The sequence below is a fragment of the Dendropsophus ebraccatus genome, chromosome 14 (assembly GCF_027789765.1).
Source record: "Dendropsophus ebraccatus isolate aDenEbr1 chromosome 14, aDenEbr1.pat, whole genome shotgun sequence".
Lineage (NCBI taxonomy): Eukaryota > Metazoa > Chordata > Amphibia > Anura > Hylidae > Dendropsophus > Dendropsophus ebraccatus.
Window position 1 is genome coordinate 32,883,484 of NC_091467.1, and position 19,454 is coordinate 32,902,937.

At 40.8% G+C, this 19,454-nt stretch overlaps 1 protein-coding gene across 2 annotated transcripts in view; it reads right to left on the minus strand.

The window, feature by feature from the left end:
* Positions 1-4,035: 4,035 nt before the first annotated feature.
* SCN4A (sodium voltage-gated channel alpha subunit 4) overlaps positions 4,036-19,454 on the minus strand; it is an 82,819-nt gene continuing 67,400 nt past the window's right edge. For both annotated transcript variants that reach the window (XM_069953433.1, XM_069953432.1), the window contains 11 exons: positions 16,962-17,116; positions 16,492-16,665; positions 15,509-15,631; positions 15,152-15,430; positions 14,066-14,119; positions 12,747-12,884; positions 12,521-12,625; positions 11,656-11,926; positions 8,971-10,112; positions 7,455-7,493; positions 4,036-5,561 (listed from right to left, as the gene is read on the minus strand). In XM_069953433.1, the coding sequence (XP_069809534.1) occupies positions 7,491-7,493; positions 8,971-10,112; positions 11,656-11,926; positions 12,521-12,625; positions 12,747-12,884; positions 14,066-14,119; positions 15,152-15,430; positions 15,509-15,631; positions 16,492-16,665; positions 16,962-17,116 (2,444 nt within the window). In that variant the 3' untranslated portion in view covers positions 4,036-5,561; positions 7,455-7,490. The remainder of the gene's footprint in view (positions 5,562-7,454; positions 7,494-8,970; positions 10,113-11,655; positions 11,927-12,520; positions 12,626-12,746; positions 12,885-14,065; positions 14,120-15,151; positions 15,431-15,508; positions 15,632-16,491; positions 16,666-16,961; positions 17,117-19,454) is intronic.

Genomic DNA, 19,454 nt, shown 5'->3' on the forward strand with positions numbered 1-19,454 from the left:
GCGGAGAAGCGCGCGCTCTCCCAAAAACAGCGCCGCTCGTGTCTGTAGGCTGTGCCAGGTACTACAGAATTTATAGCATACAAGTCACAACGAAGATCAGGGCACAACGGCGTGCAGACACCAGAAGATTGCATTTCTCTGGATACAACGGTGCACTACTTCATTTTGGGTGTAGGTACACTAATGATTTCGAGATTTCACGAATCCATGATCCGTTCCGTTTAAACATGGATGTGATGTAATCAATGTAATTTAAAATGCTTTAAAACAGATCCGTGACAAAAATGGACACGGATGCAAAACGGATGAAAAACGGACTGTTTTTCACGGATCATGGAGGAAGCTAGCAGACCACAATCCCGGACCAGGAAAATCACTGAAGTGTGAATGCAGCCTAAGGCTGCATTCACACTTCAGTGATTTTCCCAGTCCATTATTGTGGTCCGGTAGCTACCTCCGTGATCCGTGCAAAACAGTCATTACATTGATTACATCACATGTGTGTTTTTCACGGATGTCACAACTGTGTACATCCGTGAAATACACGGATCTTATTGATTTCTATGGGGAATCTGTTCCGTGCTTCCGTTCCGAGTAATGACATGTCCTATTTTTAAACGAAACAGATCACGTATCCGTGAAATCAGGGAACGTCTGAATAGCCCAATAGAAAGCAATGGGCTGTAAAATTGTTCAAGCGCATGGATCCGTGAACACGTCATGTTTTCTCTTTATTAATAAGAAAAAATGATAAAGAAGTTGTAACAACATTTCATGATCTGGTTAGTTTTTTTTAATGTTTGTTTTTTTTCTAGACTGAACTGTGTGTCCCAATACATAATGTTTTATTGAGTATTGTGAGCCGCTTACTATGGGTCAGGGGTAGCGATACTGACATCAGGGTAACAGAGTGACAAAGGACAAATGTTATTTAAGCCGGGGGTGAATATTGAACAGGAAAGGGACACCTCTAACCTGGTCGGTCTCCTTATGTTGTGTGGCCTATGCGTTCTAGCTGGGTCATGCATAGCCAGAGCTGTATTCATGATTCCATGTATCCAGGGATTAGACTGGATGAATTTAGTAAACATGCCTTCAGAAGGTGAACATGGAAATATCATGCCATTTTTGACGTTTCCGTTTGGTTGGTTTAACAATCCTGCAGATGGATCATGCGGTTGTTTGTTTCATAAATATATGTTTTTAATCATAAGGAAATGTTTGTTTTTGAGCTATGCTAGGTATTGTTGTTTTTGTCATGTAGATGTCTTCCCCATAGAGATTATAGTGCTTAAAGTTTTTTTTTAGTTTTTTTTTTCATTTTTTTTTTTATTTTGTATTGTGATTTTTTTTAATTATTATTCATTTTTTTTAACATTATTATGAGAATGGCGATCTTGCTTTATCAGGCACCACAAGAGACGGAGACCTTTTGGGACAGGGTCCGGTTGTGACTATAGATGAAAAGGTCCCTTCCATTTACCAAGTAAAAAAAAAAATTGTTATTACCATGTGCATAATAACAATATTGATCCCACATGGTCAACTGCATAAGTGAAAAGTAGCAAATGCCAAAATAGCTTATTATTACAAATAAAAAAAAAAAAAAAGGTAATAAAAATCACTACGCAAAATTGGTTATATCTGTGCATTTTTCAATAAACGCCTTAACTTTGAACTACATCTGCGGTTCCTGTGTTTTTTATTAGGACAGCGCTGGCATTACAGGAGTTTTTCCCCCCTTTTTAGTTTTTTTTTTTTTCTTTACTTTTTGCCTCTTGCCTGTGTTTTTTTTTTTACTATGATATGATCATTATTTTGACGTCCATTATTTAATACATTGTGCTCATTGGACATTTGTCCTCTCAACTGCCATGTGTTGCATTGAAGTCAATTAAATTGCAGCAAAAACAGACTTCTTTTTAAACAGCAAAAGCGGATGCCTTCTCTCCCTTTTTTTTTTTTTTTTTTTGACATTGTATGAACATAGCCTTATACAGTTCCATATAGAAAAAAGTGAGCTATAAGGATCAGAACTAGAGATGAGCGAACCTGGAGCATGCTTAAGTCGATCCAAACCTGAACTTTCGGCATTTGATTAGCGGTGGCTGCTATACTTGGATAAAGCCCTAAGGCTATGTGAAAAACATGGATATAGTCATTGGCTGTATCCATGTTTTCCAGACAACCTTAGAGCTTTATCCAAGTTCAGCAGCCGCCACTAATCAAATGCCGAACGATCGGGTTCGGATCGACTCGAACCCGAACCCGGTTCGCTCATCTCTTAATCAGAACATATTGATGTATAACTTAGCGTGTCAGTTTTACCCTACTATAAACTTGTGAGATATTATTGCCCCACAAATTTGAGGATTTTTTTTTTTCACTTTTGTGGTACAATTTTTTTTAAATTGGTTTCATACATACCCTGTTTCCCCGATAATAAGACATTGTCTTATATTCATTTTTGCTCACAAAGATGCAATATTTTCAAGGGATGTCTTATTTTTCCATGATGAATAATTCACAATTCCTTACCAGTCCTTTCTCTCCCCTCACTGTCTGGTCCCCCTCAGGACTGGTCCATGTACCTCTGCTTGGTTCAGGTAACAGCATTGTGGTAAAGAGACAAGTGTGAGACCACGGTGGTCGCACAAGGCGGCAACTGCCAGACCTTGAGGTGGAGACAGCAGGATGGCTGTAGCTACCAACACCCCCACGCTGTGCATTCCCAGCACGCCACCCGGCCTTTTCACAGTGGCCCACAGACGCTGCCGGCCCACAACTTCCCCTCATAGGGCGCCGCCTCTTCCCCCCACAGGGTGCACCGCATAGAGGTCAATCTACAGGAAGGGGGACATCAGCATCAGCTATTGTGTGCATCTCTGTTATCTGTATACTGGTGACACCAATCACTGCACTCCTGCCCGTGATAAGATGAACAGTGCTGGGAAATGTTCTGTGCTTGGCACAGGTCCCCAATGTTCTAAGACTCTAAGTGAAACACTAACAAGTGTTGTGAGCGCTATTTTGCAATAATTTTTCCCAGAATTCCTAGAGCAGCAGCAATTACGACAGACTCTCCTTAAGAAGAATAAGTATCACTCAGACGCCGATAGACCTCTCACTAGCCAGCAAGCACCCTTCTCTGCACTGAAGAGGGGAACCAACCCCGAAACAGCTGTCTGCAGATGGCAAGTCTTTCCTTTGAGAGATGTTTGGTTTTTGCATATCCTTTCCCCCCCCCCAGAATTCTCAGTGAAGCAGGAAAGCCCTGTAACCACACATCTTTATATGAGACTCTTCTTACAACTGTAAAGAACTGGCAGTCTCAACTTAGTTTTGGGCTTAGTGGCCAGAACGGAAACTGCAGTGTTTTAGGATTATTTTAAAATGTAAATGTAAAACGTAAAATGTAAAACGTTGATTTGAATAATAGGGATTTTCCTGATTACGCATTCTCTTTAAAGAAGTTCTCCAAGATTAGAAAAAACAGCTACTTTCTTCTAAAAACCTCCATTCATTTCAATGGAACTGAGCTGCACAACCCATCCCCGAATGGAGGACAACAGTAGTGCTATTTCTTGAAGAAAGCGGACATATTTTTCTAAGCTTAGACAGCTAGATGAGCAAACTTCCAACATGCTTTGCATTTGATTACAAGGAATTGGATGCAGCCCTAGTGAGTCCTGGAAAACATGGATACAGCCTATGGCCTATACCTGTATCCATGTGTTCCAGGACTCCCTAGGGCTGCATCCAACTTCTTCAGCCAGAGCGTGCTTGAGGTTCGCTCATCTCTATGGACAACCACTTTAAGTTTAAAGTATAACAAAGTTACAGAATTTTAGATTCTTCTGTGATTCATCCTTATTTAAATACAACCGTCATCCCTCTGTTTAGACAACAGTCATTGCAAAGATTCAGATTCAGATAGATGTGCATAAGAAATAAGACTCCACCAGCTTTCCAATGAATAATTTATTAGAATTCGTATAATATACAAGAAAAATATTTATGATTTCATTTCCTTTTCTTTCCGCTTCCAGCACTAGACAGGAATATGTACAGGCATACGATGAAATTACACAGCACTGGAATTGTCTTTACACATGTAAACATACTGGTAATACTTTGCTAGAGGCATCACAACTTGCACAGAGTGGATATTTAAGACTCGGCTGTGCAAGCTAGGAACCTATTACACTGGGCGAATATTGGCTGACCCGACCTGTGTAATAGGCTCAGCGATCAGTCGATGAACTAAATCGGCTGATCACAGGGTTTAGATGGGTTAAAAAAATTCTCATTCATCATCTGCACATTAGTCTTTATAACAGGGCAGGTGCAAAGAATAAATGTTACCAGTAAAGGGCCACACGAACGATCCAGTGATCGCCCCCCTGGCTGACACATATTAAAGCATGGGCAAGAGCTGGGTAAACCTGTGCCTATGTAGAATTGGCACTCATATACAGCCCTCAGTATCACTGGCTTCCCCTCTTGTTATCTTTAAGTTTTTAAGACATTTGTATTAATAACAAAACTGCTTCCGACCTTAACATACACATGTATATAGGCCTCATGATACCTTATATTACCTATTAACAGACAAAGTGTATGGCTAACTCCTAAAACATATTCCATTTATTATGTCAATTTTTTTTCCCCAGGGAAAATTATAAAATTTTTAGTTTGGGAAACCAAAAAGAGGCGAAGGTACCAAGATGCATGTTGGACTTCGGCCTTTGCCTTGTCTAATTTTGCATGATATACATAAGACTGATAGAGAAGTGACCATGTATAATTGTACATAGGTAGGTGACTAGAGTCAGCTCTCCATCATCTATTATAGAGCAGCACTATAGTGTAACCCTAAGACTACGAAAGTGGGGACAGGGCAGAGTACAGTGAGTGGATACGCTGTTGTGATAAGTGTAAGCTTGATGTACTATGAGATGGGGGTATTGCATATAGCATTAATATAAATAATCTGAATACTTCACAGTATCAGTAGCTACATATACTGACATTTAAGTCCATTTAATGATTTATTATAATAGAAGAGTAAAGTTCTGTCCTATATGACAAAACAGTTGTGAAATATTTGAAAAAAAAAAAAATAATCAAAAAATGAAAAGAAAAAAATCCAGAAAAACTAAAATTTTAAAACATCTAAGACTCTTTCATGAAGAAGGTGTTGGATGTAAACTACTTTCTTGGTATCTGTGACACTCATGTTGCGTTTAGCCATGTTGGACATCTTTAGTCCTTGATGATTTTAAGGCTCTTCGTATAGACTTAAGGATATCCGTCTTTCTTGCTTGTAGTGGTGGAAGAGTTCAGCACATGGGGCAGAGGGGTAAGACTTGCGAGTTCTATTCTAGGCCTTCAATCATAAGAAACTTAAATCATACTGTAGTCCCTTAGTACTCTGGCACCTTCTTGCTCATGGAACATGAATTACCATTGATACCAGATCTTGATACCGAAGGACAGATAAACTTCTGCAGGCAGCGGTCTCAAAGATGTAACATTCGCTTCTTTCCCAATATCAAATTCTGTTATAAGATGGGAACAAGAAAAAAAATGTTGGCCAAGCTAAGTCACGTGTGGGTCAAGGATGCCGAGATACAGGAAGTTTTTTAGTAGGTCCATGCAGTGGAGGAGATGTTTAGCTGTTCTTGTGATATATATCTCCCATGCATTCTCTACTATTCAGCTTGGCTGTTCTGGGTGGACTTGCCATAGTTCATAGAGATGAGTGAACCCTAGCGTGTGGTATTTGATTACTGTTGGCTTAGGAAGTTGAATGCTGCCCTAAGGCTGCATGGAAAACATGGATACAGGCTTAGGCCATGTTCCCACTACGTAAGTTCCATAGTAATCACTGCCGTTGTAACAAGGGCCCTGATCACTACAGAACTTAAGTAGTGCTGCCTTCTAAGGAATCCTGGCCGGAGTGTATACACATGGTATACACTCCAGCCGGGACCCCTAGTGACTTCAGTGAATAGCGGCTGCAGAAAACCCTGTCAGTTCAGACAATGGAGCGTGTGGCTCCAGCCGCATGCTCCATTGTGAGCAGTGGTGAATTTGGATGCGGGCGCGCACGGAATTCAGTGGCAGTAAAGATCATCCGGTCGGTACTGCAGTAGGATGATTTTTCTGACACCACCGGCTGGTGTCATACAAATGGCCGGTGTCATATAAAGTGGGAACATAGCGACTGATTCGAGGTTTTTAGGACTCCCTAGGGCCACCGAGCGAGTGTGCTTACGGTTCACTCACCTCTGATAGTTTAGGTATATTATTTATGGGTGGGTAATCTAGAGGGGCATCTCATAAATATTGCTGCCTACAGAACTTTTTTTGTATTCTTTGCAAATCATGGGTCACAGCTTTATATTTCAATTATTGCTGTTGGTGATCACAGTAATCGCCAAATCACATGCAGCTATATGGACAGGTCTACTGAGTGAAACTAGCTCTAATAACCCCAGTAAGTATGATTGGAGTGGACTATTAGGATTTGCTGTTGGCACTTTGAAAATGCATTGCATTACTTTATACATCAGAGCTGCATTCACAGTTCTGCCTATCAGTTAACAATTCTGTATATTGACTCCCCCTTACAGTTTAGCTGCTCTAATCCAACAGCACATTTAAAGGGGTTATCCAGTGCTACAAAAACATGGCCACTTTTGCCCCACTCTTGTCTTCAGTTCAGGTGTGGTTTGCAATTAAAGGGTTTATCCAGCGCTACAAAAACATGGCCGCTTTCTATCAGAGACAACACGACTCTTGTCTCCAGTTCAGCTGCCGTTTGCAATTAAGCTCCATTCACTTCAATGGAAATGAGTTACAAAACCCCATGCAAACTGGAGACAAGAGAGGGGCCTTCTCTGGAAGAAAGTGCTCATTTTTGTGTAGGGCTGGATAACCCCTTTAAGCTCCATTTGCTTCAATGGAGCTGAGTTTCAAACCCCACCTAATCTGGAGACAAGAGTAGTGCAAAAGGGGCCATGTTTTTGTAGCACTAAATAACCCCTTTAATTCTTCCTTTAGATTACTGTTTAGTGCTTGGTGTAAAATGAAATCCTAGAATGGAAATACAGCATTCTCCAGCGGGGATGTTGTAAGATTTTAGCTCTGAAGCCTGCACATATAATTAAGATGGCACGTAATACATCCAAGTTGAGCCTGTCGATATGGTTTGCATAAGGTAAGCATTTGCACAGCCAATTTTTTTAGATGTTCACAGGCTTCTCTGTTTGTCTCACATGTCCCACTGGGGGTTAAAGCCATGCAGGTGAGATCTCCAAAGCAAGAAGCTTGAACGCTCTGAAGACCGGCGTTTCATATTCGGGGCTGCACAACAGGGGAGAGCAGCTTATCTCCTTTATCAAAATAACAAGGCAGTCATAATACAAAATCATGCTGTGGGCACTCACATTGTTTCCACTGTATGATACCAACATCAAGGCTTATTACTGTAGGAATGGAAAAAGGAAGACATAGGCTCAGTGACGGCAGGTGGGGTATGCGCATTATTTGATAATTTTCCATAAACAACATAAATCAGGCAAATACTTAGAATGAATATTTTAGAAAGATTTTAATCTAACCATGACAATCTACCTAAAGGCAACCTGTCACATTGAACAAGCTGTCTGATTACCTAGCGTCATGCCAGAGTGCTGGAATAGCTGAGCAGATTTATAACATTCAGAAGAACGGTTCTCAAATTTTTACTCATTCTGAGCTTAGGAGTCCAGTGGGCGGGTCTACTTAGTAACAGCTCTGAATGAGTTCTGTCAGTTACTGAGTGAGACCGCCCAAAGGTGGCAACATATGGGGGATTTTTAAAGTGCGCTGGAGTAAGATACACAAGATATGTTTAATTGGAGTAAGCCTCTTAATAAATTTGGCACACCTTTTTACTGTCCATATCCAAATCTTGAAAACTATCCCAACTGGATAGTAGTGCTGGAAGTAGATTTCTAGCATTCCCCCAATTTCTAGTGTACTGAGGCTGAATTCACACATTTTTTTCATCAGTCTTTTGTACCAAAAAACTGTGAACATAGCCTAAGGGTCCCACTAGACGACCCGATCAGTAATGTAAGCACCAATTTGCTAAATTGGCGCTCATTTACTGAGCTTATTATACCGCTTGGTAATCATTTAGCAAGGGCTGCACAGACATTGTTAGTGATGTCCATGCAGCCCTTGCCCTAAACTGTATGCATTACCTCTCCACGCTCATGGGATTCTTCTGTCCTCTGCTTGCTTTCTGGAGCTGCCACTGTAGCTTTAGAATGGGTCTCTAAACTGACAGGCTGCTCAGCCAATCACTTGCTGGGACCCCCAAGGCCAGTGATTGGCTAAGCGGCCTGCCAGTTCAGAGACCCGCTCTGAAGCTACAGAGGTGCCTCTGGGAACTAGCAGAGGGCAGAAGAACACCGGGACCATGGACAGGTAATGTATACAGTTTTTTTTTTCCACACAATCGTCAGCCGATGGCCATGTATCGCTATTTCACGTAGAGATGTGCAGCAGCATTTTAGGTGAGAACCAAAAGCCATAATGGGCCGAATTGGCCTGATTCAGCTGCTAATCGCTCCGTGTAGTAGGGCCCTAAAGATGCAAAGCATGTATGCCAGATACTTAATTTTCATTTGCAATTGTAAATCTATCAATTTTGACCAACATATTTCTTTAAAGAAATATATATATGGCAAACCAATAACTTTATCATTCATACCCAAGCATTGTTCCATAGCATTCTGTATATAGATCATCTGGCAACGCTCAAAAATATCAATACATATAAAAACAATAAATTAAAAATAAATTTCTTTACAAAGTTGTCTGAAGGTGCATTTATCATAAATATGTGTGTCACATTAAAGGGGGAGAAATTAAAACAAAAGTATATGAAGTAAGCTACACATCTGGTTCCCTTACATCATCTCCACTGCTGCGTGAAAATCTGTGTGTTGAACGTGGACGCTGAGTTTCATTGGTTGCCCCATCGTCAAGATATTGTCCATAGGCAGAGTTGATTCTGTCGGCTACTAAACCTTCTTTTTCAGGAGGGTTCTCCACGGCTGAGTCTAAATCCTGGCTGTGACGGTAGACATAGGAAGCATGCTTTACTGAACGCTTCAGCAGGTGCCTACGGAAAGCCCTCTGGATTTTGATGGCACAGACCTCTTCCTGTTTTCTTTTCAAAGTGGTAGTAATAGGTTCGTAAGACACTTTGGAAGGGTTGGCTGCCATAAATTTTTCTTCCATTGAAGCTTTTAGAGCATCCATTTCTCCAGAGTCCCCCAATACTTCTTTAGTCAATGCAAACAAAATGTCCAAGCAATGTATCTTATCTCCAGTCACCATAGGGAGGTCCATAGTGATCAATTTAATTTTGTTGGGTTTTGGGATTCGTAGGGGTTCTTGTAATGTATCTACAAAGTCAGACATTCTGCTGTATTCGACAAACTGAGTTGCATCAGGATCAAATTTCTCCCAAGTTTCATAAAACATCTCAAAATCGTCCTCGCATAGAGGCTCACTACTTTCTTCTGTGGCTACGTTAAAGTTCTCCAGGATGATGGCAATGTACATGTTGACTACGATCAAAAATGAGATGATGATATAGCTACAGAAGAATACAATGCCCACAGCTGGGTTGCCACAGTTTCCACGCACAGCCGTTCCAGGGTTCTCCCAATGGGGGTCGCAGTCTGGTGGGGCACTGTTTAGAATTGGATTCAGAAGTCCATCCCATCCAGCCGAGGTGGTAATTTCAAACAAGCAAATAATACTATTCCCAAACGTCTCAAAATTGAACATATCATCAATGCCGGACTCCTTTTTCACATAGGCAAAGTTAGACATCCCAAATATCGAGTAGATGAACATAACTAAGAACAAGAGCAAACCAATATTGAAAAGTGCCGGGAGAGACATCATCAGGGCAAAAAGCAGCGTACGGATTCCCTTAGCTCCTTTGATCAGTCGAAGAACCCTCCCAATTCTTGCAAGTCTGATAACTCTGAAAAGTGTAGGGGATACAAAGTACTCCGCTATAAGGTCTGAGAGGACAATACCTGGAAAAAAAACAAAAGAAATAAGTCACAAGGAGGACAAAAAATTGAGTATATTTCATTGGCTTTATTTGAAGGGGAATCGGTGATAATGTCATTTAGACTAGGACCGTCGTTAATCAGTTTAAAAGGGGTAGAAAAACAGTGCTACTCCACTTCACTGGTTGCGTGTGGTACTGCAGTCCACCAACCCCCCCCCCCTACATTTCATTAAAGCTAAAGACATCCTTAAAGGGGTTATTTGGGATTGGGTAAAAAGCAAACAGCTCCATTATTGTGCTTGGTTTGTGTATGGTATTACATATCAGTTCTATTGAAGTTAATGGAGCTGAGGAGGAAGTACCTATGTTTTTTTTTTTACAGACAGGAAGTATGAAGCAAGCTCAATCCATATAATGGTAGGTGCTGCTTGTGTAATGTGACTGACATTAACATCTAGGTTTTGAGATGTTGTGTTAAAAACAGTTGCAGCATTAAGCTGTTAGATGGTAGGGGCAGGCACTACTGTCTAATGGCTTAAAGGGGTTATCCAGGAGTTAAATTTTCTATATATATTGCTGTCCTGTTGATAAACATAGTAAACATATTATGCTTACTTTTTCACGCTCTCCTGATGTCCTGATGTGGCCTTTCCGGTGTCCCTCGCTTACTGCAGCTCCGCTATTTTCGAAATTAACTTATCTTGGGAGTGACAGCCTGCTCAGCCAATCACTGGGACAGCTTCGTGGCCAGTGATTGGATGAGCAGGCTGGAACCCCTAAAAACGAGCTTGTTTCAGAAGTATCAGAACTGCAGTCAGCGGGTGACACCGGAGAGGCTACATGGGGACACCGGGGGAGCACTAAGAGGTAAGCAGAAGTTGTTTAATATGTTTACCAAGAGTGCAACAAAATATAAAAACTTTTAAAATTCTGGATAGCCTCTTTAAGGTCCCCATACAGCTTAGACTTATGATGGTCAAACCTGCTGCTAGCATCAGATTTGGCCACCTTTGTATGAGGCTGACTAGAACCACCACCGACATCATCTGTTGGTGTTAATTCTAGCCGACCCCATACACCTTATGGAGAGAGATACACAAGAACACTTGGCCATGCCCAACGTTCCTGTGTATGGTGTCAGTTTTTGAAGGTGTATGGGGGCCTTTAGATTCAGTGTAATATACTAGTGACTACACCCTCTAGTTTATATTTGGCTGGCGCTACTTAAAAAAAAGTCATCCTTATTTATTCAGGTCCCCTGCAGCTTCTGTTTCCTCACTGATTATTGGCTGAGCAGGCAGGTCCTGCTCTGACCTTTTCTCTTGGAAGCAGGAAGAAGACGAGCAGTGAAGGACCAGGGTAAGTAAGTATGACTTTAATATAATTTTTTTTTAATACCAAAATTAAATCCCATTATACTAAATACCAAAATTAAAATTAAATTACATTTCAATTTACGATATACTTCCCATACAGCTATGTCTATGGAGGAATTCAATGTTTCATAGCACTCCAAAGAGATATGTAGAATTATGTATATGTAGGGTTAGAAGTCATGTACTTACCACCTATAGAGAAGATGACCACTACAAAGTCAAAAATGTTCCATCCAACGGTGAAGAAGTAATACCTCAGAGCAAACATCTTAAGGACGCACTCCGCGGTGAAGATGACGATAAACACAAGATTGATTTGGAAGAGTATATTTATTTTCTCTTGACTTTGGTCGTCGGTCTCGATCATCATTGTGACCATGTTGAGACAAATCAAGATCATAATAAAAATGTCAAAGGCTTGCTTGGAGATGAAATCAAACACGACTCCTTGGACTGGATTCTATGTTATGTAGACCCATAAGAAAGGAAGCATGGCACAAAAACAAGGAAGAGAATGAGTAAAGAAAATATGTTACTGGTTTGTAACACATAAGTAATGTATGTGAACTATACAATGGTATTAGGGTAATATGTTCACACTATGGAATTTTAAGCAGAATCCGCACGAAATTCTGTCCGTTCCATTGGTTCAATGGGATTTTTCAATTGACATGTCAATTCTTTGGGTGGATTGAGGATTGCGCTTAAGAAATCCTATTGAATCAATGGGACAGGCAGAATTCCGAGTAGATTCTGCTTAAAATTCCTCGGCTGTTCTGTAGTGCGAACATACCCTTACAAAGTAAGTTGCACTGTGATAGGACTGCTGTGAAGCCCCGCCTACGTGACACTGTCTATCAATGATGTGAAGCGATTTTAGAACAGACCATGTCAGTGAATTACATGGAGGACCCATTGACACTGCAAAGGAATTCATCACTTGAGGTTGCAGCGTTAGGACACCTTGGTAGAATACTTTGAACACATGAAGACTGTCCAAAGTGGACAATCCCTTTAATTTTATTGCTTGATTATGGTGTTTTTTTTTCTTTACCTCTGGCCTAGGAATTGGTTTCACCGGTTTCTTCGAACCCAGTTTTTTCATGGCGTTGTAATATTTTTTCTGCTCCTCAGTCATGAAGATATCTTTGCCTCCAAAGTATAAGAGAAAGACATGTTTGTTATTAGCAGTTCCATGCACTCACATTTATCCAATGGTCTTACACAAACTACGAGGAATTGTCAGCCCATTGGTAGGATTATGTTTATATAATACTTATCTTTTTCTTTTGCTGGTTGAAGTTGTCTATGATGACACCAATGAAGAGGTTTAAAGTGAAGAAGGCCCCAAATATGATGAATATCACAAAGTACAGGTACATGTACAGGTTGATTTCATACACGGGTTGGTCCTCAATCTTTTAAATAGAGGGAAAATATTCAGAGGTATTATATGAGGAGATATATCAGATGCACTATCTTTACTTTATGTACTATGATATGACAATTTTATATCTTTATATATGGCATTTTTCTGCAGATTTCTTCTATGCAAGCTAAATCTATGATTTTCAGTTGTCTCAGAGCCGGTGGGTGGAACATGTACAGTATAGTGTCTATACACACATAGGAGGAGACCCTGCACTGTTTTTGTACACAGCCTAAAAAGCAGCAGCAGCATGGAATCTATGATGAAGCTGTAGTAAGCAGTCTACACTGTGAGATCTCTTACCTGCAGAGCTGTCTCTTAAGGTGGTATTACACGGCATGATATTGAGGAGGAAGCGTGCATTGACCTGTCAGATCAGTACTTGCTTTCTCCTAGTTCGCGGCTCGCTGCTTGTGCTATTACACGCAGAGACAGTGAGCGGAGATCTAAAGATTCGCCTGGACGCCTTATTGAATTCAGTGGCAGTCTGCTGCTGCCAATCCTATTACACAGAGCGATGTGCAGGAGACCATAGCTGACATGATCGGGCCGTTTCAACATGTTGAAAGACCATGTTTAGCCGACGTGCTATTACACCAATTGATTAGTGGGCAAAAATCGGCCTGATAATTGTTTGATGTAATAAAACCTTTGGCTCTCTTTCTTTTTGTGTACCCAGGCCCTCCCTACCCCCCCCCCCTCCCTCCATTACTTCTAACTTGATCCCTGAGCTAGCTACAGTAGGGGACTGAGCTCATTTTACAGAAAAGAAAACAGTTTAGCAGGAAGGGGGTGAGGACATTTTTGTCTGATAAGATATATTACAATATTTCTTATATTCGATTGCACTATTGGCATATGCAATGTTTATAAGGAACCTGTCATCACTTTAATGCTGTCTGAACCACCAGCCTCTCCCTGCCCTGTATGCATTAATAGATAGATCTCTGCCCTGTTTTTTTTTCTTTATTTTCCCTTTTATCCAAAGCTCATATGCCACAATTATGTTGCATGGGACAATCCCTTTATATGACTTGTTGATGCCTCCTCAAGGCAGCAGGGCACATATCCTCGAGACCCCTGTGATATGGTGGACTAATAATAAAACAGACCCCTGTGATATGATGGACTAATAATAAGAAGCCTATTTCATCCTGGATAATTACTTACATTTCTTGAGTCCACAGCCGCATACATGATATCCATCCAACCTTTAAATGTTGCCTATATAGGGAAACCAAATACAACAAAATGTTCATTTATAGTAAGCATTAAGTAGATGAAATATTAGAAAAACAAGGCTGCTTCAATCCAGAAACAGCGCCACCCTTGTCCATGGGCCTTGTGTAGTACTGCAACTAGGCTCTATTCTAAACTGCAATATCAGATGCAGACATTGGACATAGGAGGTATTTTTTCTATAAATAATTGAGGTGGTCTTTTGTCAAAGATTTCATTGCATCTGTAAGATTTTGGAACAAAAAAGAAGAAAAAATGTAGTTTTTCTAAAGTAAGAGCTAAAAGCAGGAACCACACCTTTTAAAAAAAAAGTCAAGTGAAAGTTATTATTATGTAAATGGTGGAGATATCAGAGAAGTCTACTATGTTTGGTAGCCATGGCTGCCTTATAATGCAACACAACAGATCTATAGCTACCAGTGATCCATCCATTTGATTTTTAGGGATATAAAATAGGTGGGAATTTTTTTCAAGGAACAGCATTACAGTATGATGCCTCACAATAAAAGAGGTGATCCAGGACTAGATGAACAGAGCTGTTTTCTTGACCTTAGTTTGTCTGTGGTATTGCAGCTCAGCTCCATTCAAGTGAATGGGCCAGAGTTGTAATACCACATTGTACAAGAGTGGTGCTGTTTTTGGAAAAAAAATAGCTCTGTTTTTTTAATTCTGAATAACCCCATTAAAAGTTTTCCTGACCAACAGGTTCTACTCCCAATGCAAGTCGAGCATGTATGTGTTTGCTGTATGGAATAGAGAGAAGGCCACCTAAACAAAAGGATAGGGCAAAAAATTCAACATTCCCGGTGATGTTAAGGTATGATTGGCAGATCCCATACAGAATACGTTTGGCAAGTTTCCCTAATGTGTATCAGGCCTTTATTCTCTGGATCTGGGCCAAACTGCGGTACCTTAATTCGCCCATATACAGGAGTGGCATTTTATTCAGACCTTGTAGGAATATATAGATTATTGGTGATACCATTAAACCATATCTTAAGGTAGTAAGTGTCTCACCACTTGCAACAGGGATAAGTATCCAAGACCCACGTTGTCGAAATTCACTTTGACGTTAACCCACCGAACTTCTTCCGTGTTATTTAAAGCAAAGCAGTCCGATCGATTGTTCACCACCGAAATATCAAAAAGTTCTGACGTAGTGGTGTTGATACATCGATAATATTTTCCAGCAAACAGGTTGACTCCCATTATACTAAAAATCAGCCAGAAGATTAGACAAACCAGCAGCACATTCATAATGGAAGGAATGGCACCCAACAAGGCATTGACCACCACCTTAAAGACATAGATGATACAGGTCATTAAACAAGTCAGGAGTCAGTAGAGTCACATAAAGTATTGATGAATACCTACCCTCATGCCCTCAAATCTTGACAATGCTCTTAGTGGTCTGAGAGCTCTCAATGTTCTTAGGGACTTAATGGCACCAAGTTCTGAATAACCCATCCAGTTGGCAGTCAAACTGATCAAAGATACCTAAAGGTAAGGTATACATATTATAAAGCAACCTGGGAACACTGGGGTGACAAAATGCAGTCTCCTCTTTTAAACACATGATACTCTACAATTATCATTTTGCAAAGGAGTTAGGGTCTGTCCATAAGGTGGCCAACAGGGAGGAGCATGTGACCATGCCCCGCACCCCAGTGTCTTCAATAGACATATACAGACTCAGTGGTGGACACTGGGGGCGGGGCATGGTCACATGCTCCTTCATGTCAGCCATCTTATGGACAGACTCACCACAGAGCAGGACAGCACAGCCTGGAGGAGGGAAGTGTGATGTTAGCTCTATGAGGTACACCGGGAGCTTCTGTAAGTGCAGTGAGTATAGTTACTAAAACTGTATACTTAAAATTTTACTATAAAATGGCCAACTGCTTTAAGGAGTATCCTAATAACAACGATGTAATGACCTGGATAGGTAATAGCTGCTGTATCTGTGGGGTCACAAGAGTGGGGTTCTCTTTTTTCTCAGTTGAATGTAACGACAAGCATCGGCTCTGCAGCACCATTCAAAGTCAGAGGGACTGCCATAGATAAATGAATACAATGCTAAAACAGTGTCACAATTTAAAGGCAGTAGTACACATGCTCGACCACCATCCGATTCAAATGGGGGACACCAGACCCCTGTTCTTGTGATCAGTGAGTTCTCATTGTTCAGGCCTCTACCACCTTAGCAGTGCATATTACTGTAAAACACCTGTATCCATTTCATGGAAAAACAGAACTTTTTAATGTGTAATCTAGGGTTTTATTTTCCCCTATACATACAGGACTACAAGTCTGATTCTTTATCCAGTTTTATTCTGAGCTCCTCCTGAAATACTTACATCCACAATGAGGAAATCCAGCCAGCACCAAGCATTCGTGAAATAAACCTTGAAGCCATACGCCACCCACTTCAGCAACATTTCTAACACAAATACGTAGGAGAAGACTTTATCGGCATATTCTAATATAGTTCTGATAACTTTTCTCTGTTCAATGTAAATATCCTCAAATGCCTGTGAATTAAAAAAATGAATGAGTTGACCCATATATATATAAACGTATAAGGCTAGGCTCACATCTGCATCAGAGGCTCCTTTCAGGGACCCCCATTAAAGTCAGTGGGGTCCAATATGCAGTAGACCAGTTGGCTCTGTTTGCTACTGCTGTCTGGTTATTGCAGCTTATCGTCATTGAAGTGGATAGGACTGAGCTGCAATACCAGACACAACCTCTGGTCAAGGGTGTCACTGTCATGTTATTTCTAATTACTTTAAGGCAATATAGAAAAAAAATCCTTCTTAGTAGTTACCAAGGCTCCACTACTGAGCAGGATCATGAAGATGATGAAAGTCTCAAACCAATTGTGTTCAACTATCGTGAAACAGGTTTTGCGAATGTTCCACCAAAGCTTTCCTTTTTCGGTTTTGATGTCAACATAGAGACACGGAAATCTTCGTACGCAGGCTGAAAAATAGAACAAAAACATCTATTAATACAGATGGACGTATTATCACAGGTTAATTAAAAGTCTTGTGACTCAACCAGATGGAAATATTGGTCAAGTGAAATCCTTTATAAAAGGAAACATGTAGACTTACACAAGGGTCATGAACTTCTAAAAGGGAAGATATTATTAATCAAATTACAGTAAAAGTTAAAGGGGTAGTCTAAATTTGCAATCCACTTTCTTTTTGGTCTTCCTTCTGAGACAGGTTTATTTGATGGATGAAAGTGGTTATGAACATGGTGGGCACCAGATCTTCTTAAGGTGTAAGTCATGGCTCTTGGACCCCATGTGTCATACACCATTTATTGTAATGCATAGTTATACCATAAATGTCTATGGTTGATATACCCATTTGATACCCCATTGATTGGAAGAAATGTTATCATTCGGATTATGAGACCTGGAAAAGGAAATCTGGGAAATTGGTAAACTCAAAGGGGGGGATTTATCAAGACCTGCGTCCTCGTCCTTAAATTAGGCCCCGGCCCCTTTTTCTTAATGAATCCAGCCGGGCGCCTGACCCTGCGCTTAGTGTGTCAAATCTGCACCTGCTTTTTGGATCATGACTTATGCCTGCGAACAGGCCTTATTCATGATAAATAAGGCTCAGAAGGCCATGCCTCCTCCCCGCCTTGCCAAGCCCCCTTCTGCCCATCAGGCGAGCGTGGATACAGCAGACGTACACCAGGGAGAAGGAGTGAATCTGCTCCTCCTGCCTGGCGTCTGCCCCTGCTGGACTTTTCATAAATGTCCCCCAAAATCTTAGAAAATCATTGCTCTTGAAGTCGTAACAATGCTTTATGTATAAGCCTACAACCAATAAAAAACTATTTGACAAATCAGAAGTCGGACATATTTGTTTCTTGGTTATTACTATGTCTTTGTCTTACAAGTGAAACAATCGGTCCCTGGAGACGTGAAGCTGCATCGCTGTGTAAATCCTCTTGTAAGATAAAACCTCTTACAGAGATAAGAGTCTGTAAATGTGTTAGTTTCTCTTCTCTTTTCTGGAAGGCTGTATTCACTAGTTCATTGAAGCATAGCCAAATATTCCACCAACCCTGACAAACCAGCTCACCCGAAGTGGCTGATATACAGCTGCCAGGGGAAACTAAAAATCTCTTCAGGCCCCCAGATAGTTTATTACTGTACATAAGATAACAAAACTATTACCTACTATACTGGTACCTATTGCTTATAACCTCAAAAGGTTCATCATTTTGGTCCAAGGGCCCTAAGGGTTATGTGCCATGTCTACAGGGGATACTTTGTATAAAAGATATTGGGAACACTGGCTTAGAAGTCACCACAATTTCCGATGCAGTGCCTGGACATACTGTAAATTTTACAATGTGTAGGTGCCACAATATGTGCCACGGACTTCAGCTACAGTCAGCATTATGGATGTGCACCCGCAGCCGTCAGCAACCCCTCCGCACTGGCGCAGACCACTTCATTTACTACAGAGAACCCGTGCAGCAAAGTTATGGCTTGCCAGTATTCTTTGCGGTATGGATCCCGGCCCCAACACACATCTGTATCACATAAGGATGTGTGTATGAGGCCATGGAAATGAATAGGTCTGCATCTATCTGTAATTGCAGGTAGATTTATATGATGTGATGCTTGTATCAAACAGCAATTTATTAATGTTCAAGATGACCATGGGACTCCTAAAGACTCCCGAAGGAATCTTTTTTTTGGCACTACACACTGTAGAGGAGATCTAGCTGTGCCAAGAACATTCATGAAAGGTCTAAAAGGATTTATAACACCACGCTTGCACTTCTTGTTCTGTGCCAGGACATGATTGAAATGGCTGTAACACCAAAAGGGTATCCTCAGGCAAGACACATGTATGTACCAACCACTACAGCCAAGGTGCTCATGATTTGGCTTAATAACATGCACTTGACAAGCACTTTGCAGGTCCTAAATTACCAAGGGGTTGTGGTCTCTTCTTGGTCTTTATCTTGGTCTTGGTCATTAACCCTCAACAATGACTGAAAAAAACAATCCACCTATGGGTTTAGGGGGTTCCATGTTTCCTTCATTCATCTTACCTGGAGAAAACCTGTGCAATGTTTCTTTCTCCACAGGAACTATATTGTATCCAACAAGCAGCCTGTCCTTCCCTTGTGAATAGTAAAATTGGGGTCCTCATTTCATTTTTACCATTAGGCTTCCTTCTACACCACTGGTCATATAGAAGCCCATATAGAAGCTAAAGCTTTGGATTCTATGTTCTTAGGCCCAGATTTTAAGACAACTTAGTGTCAAACAAGCGAAATGTGA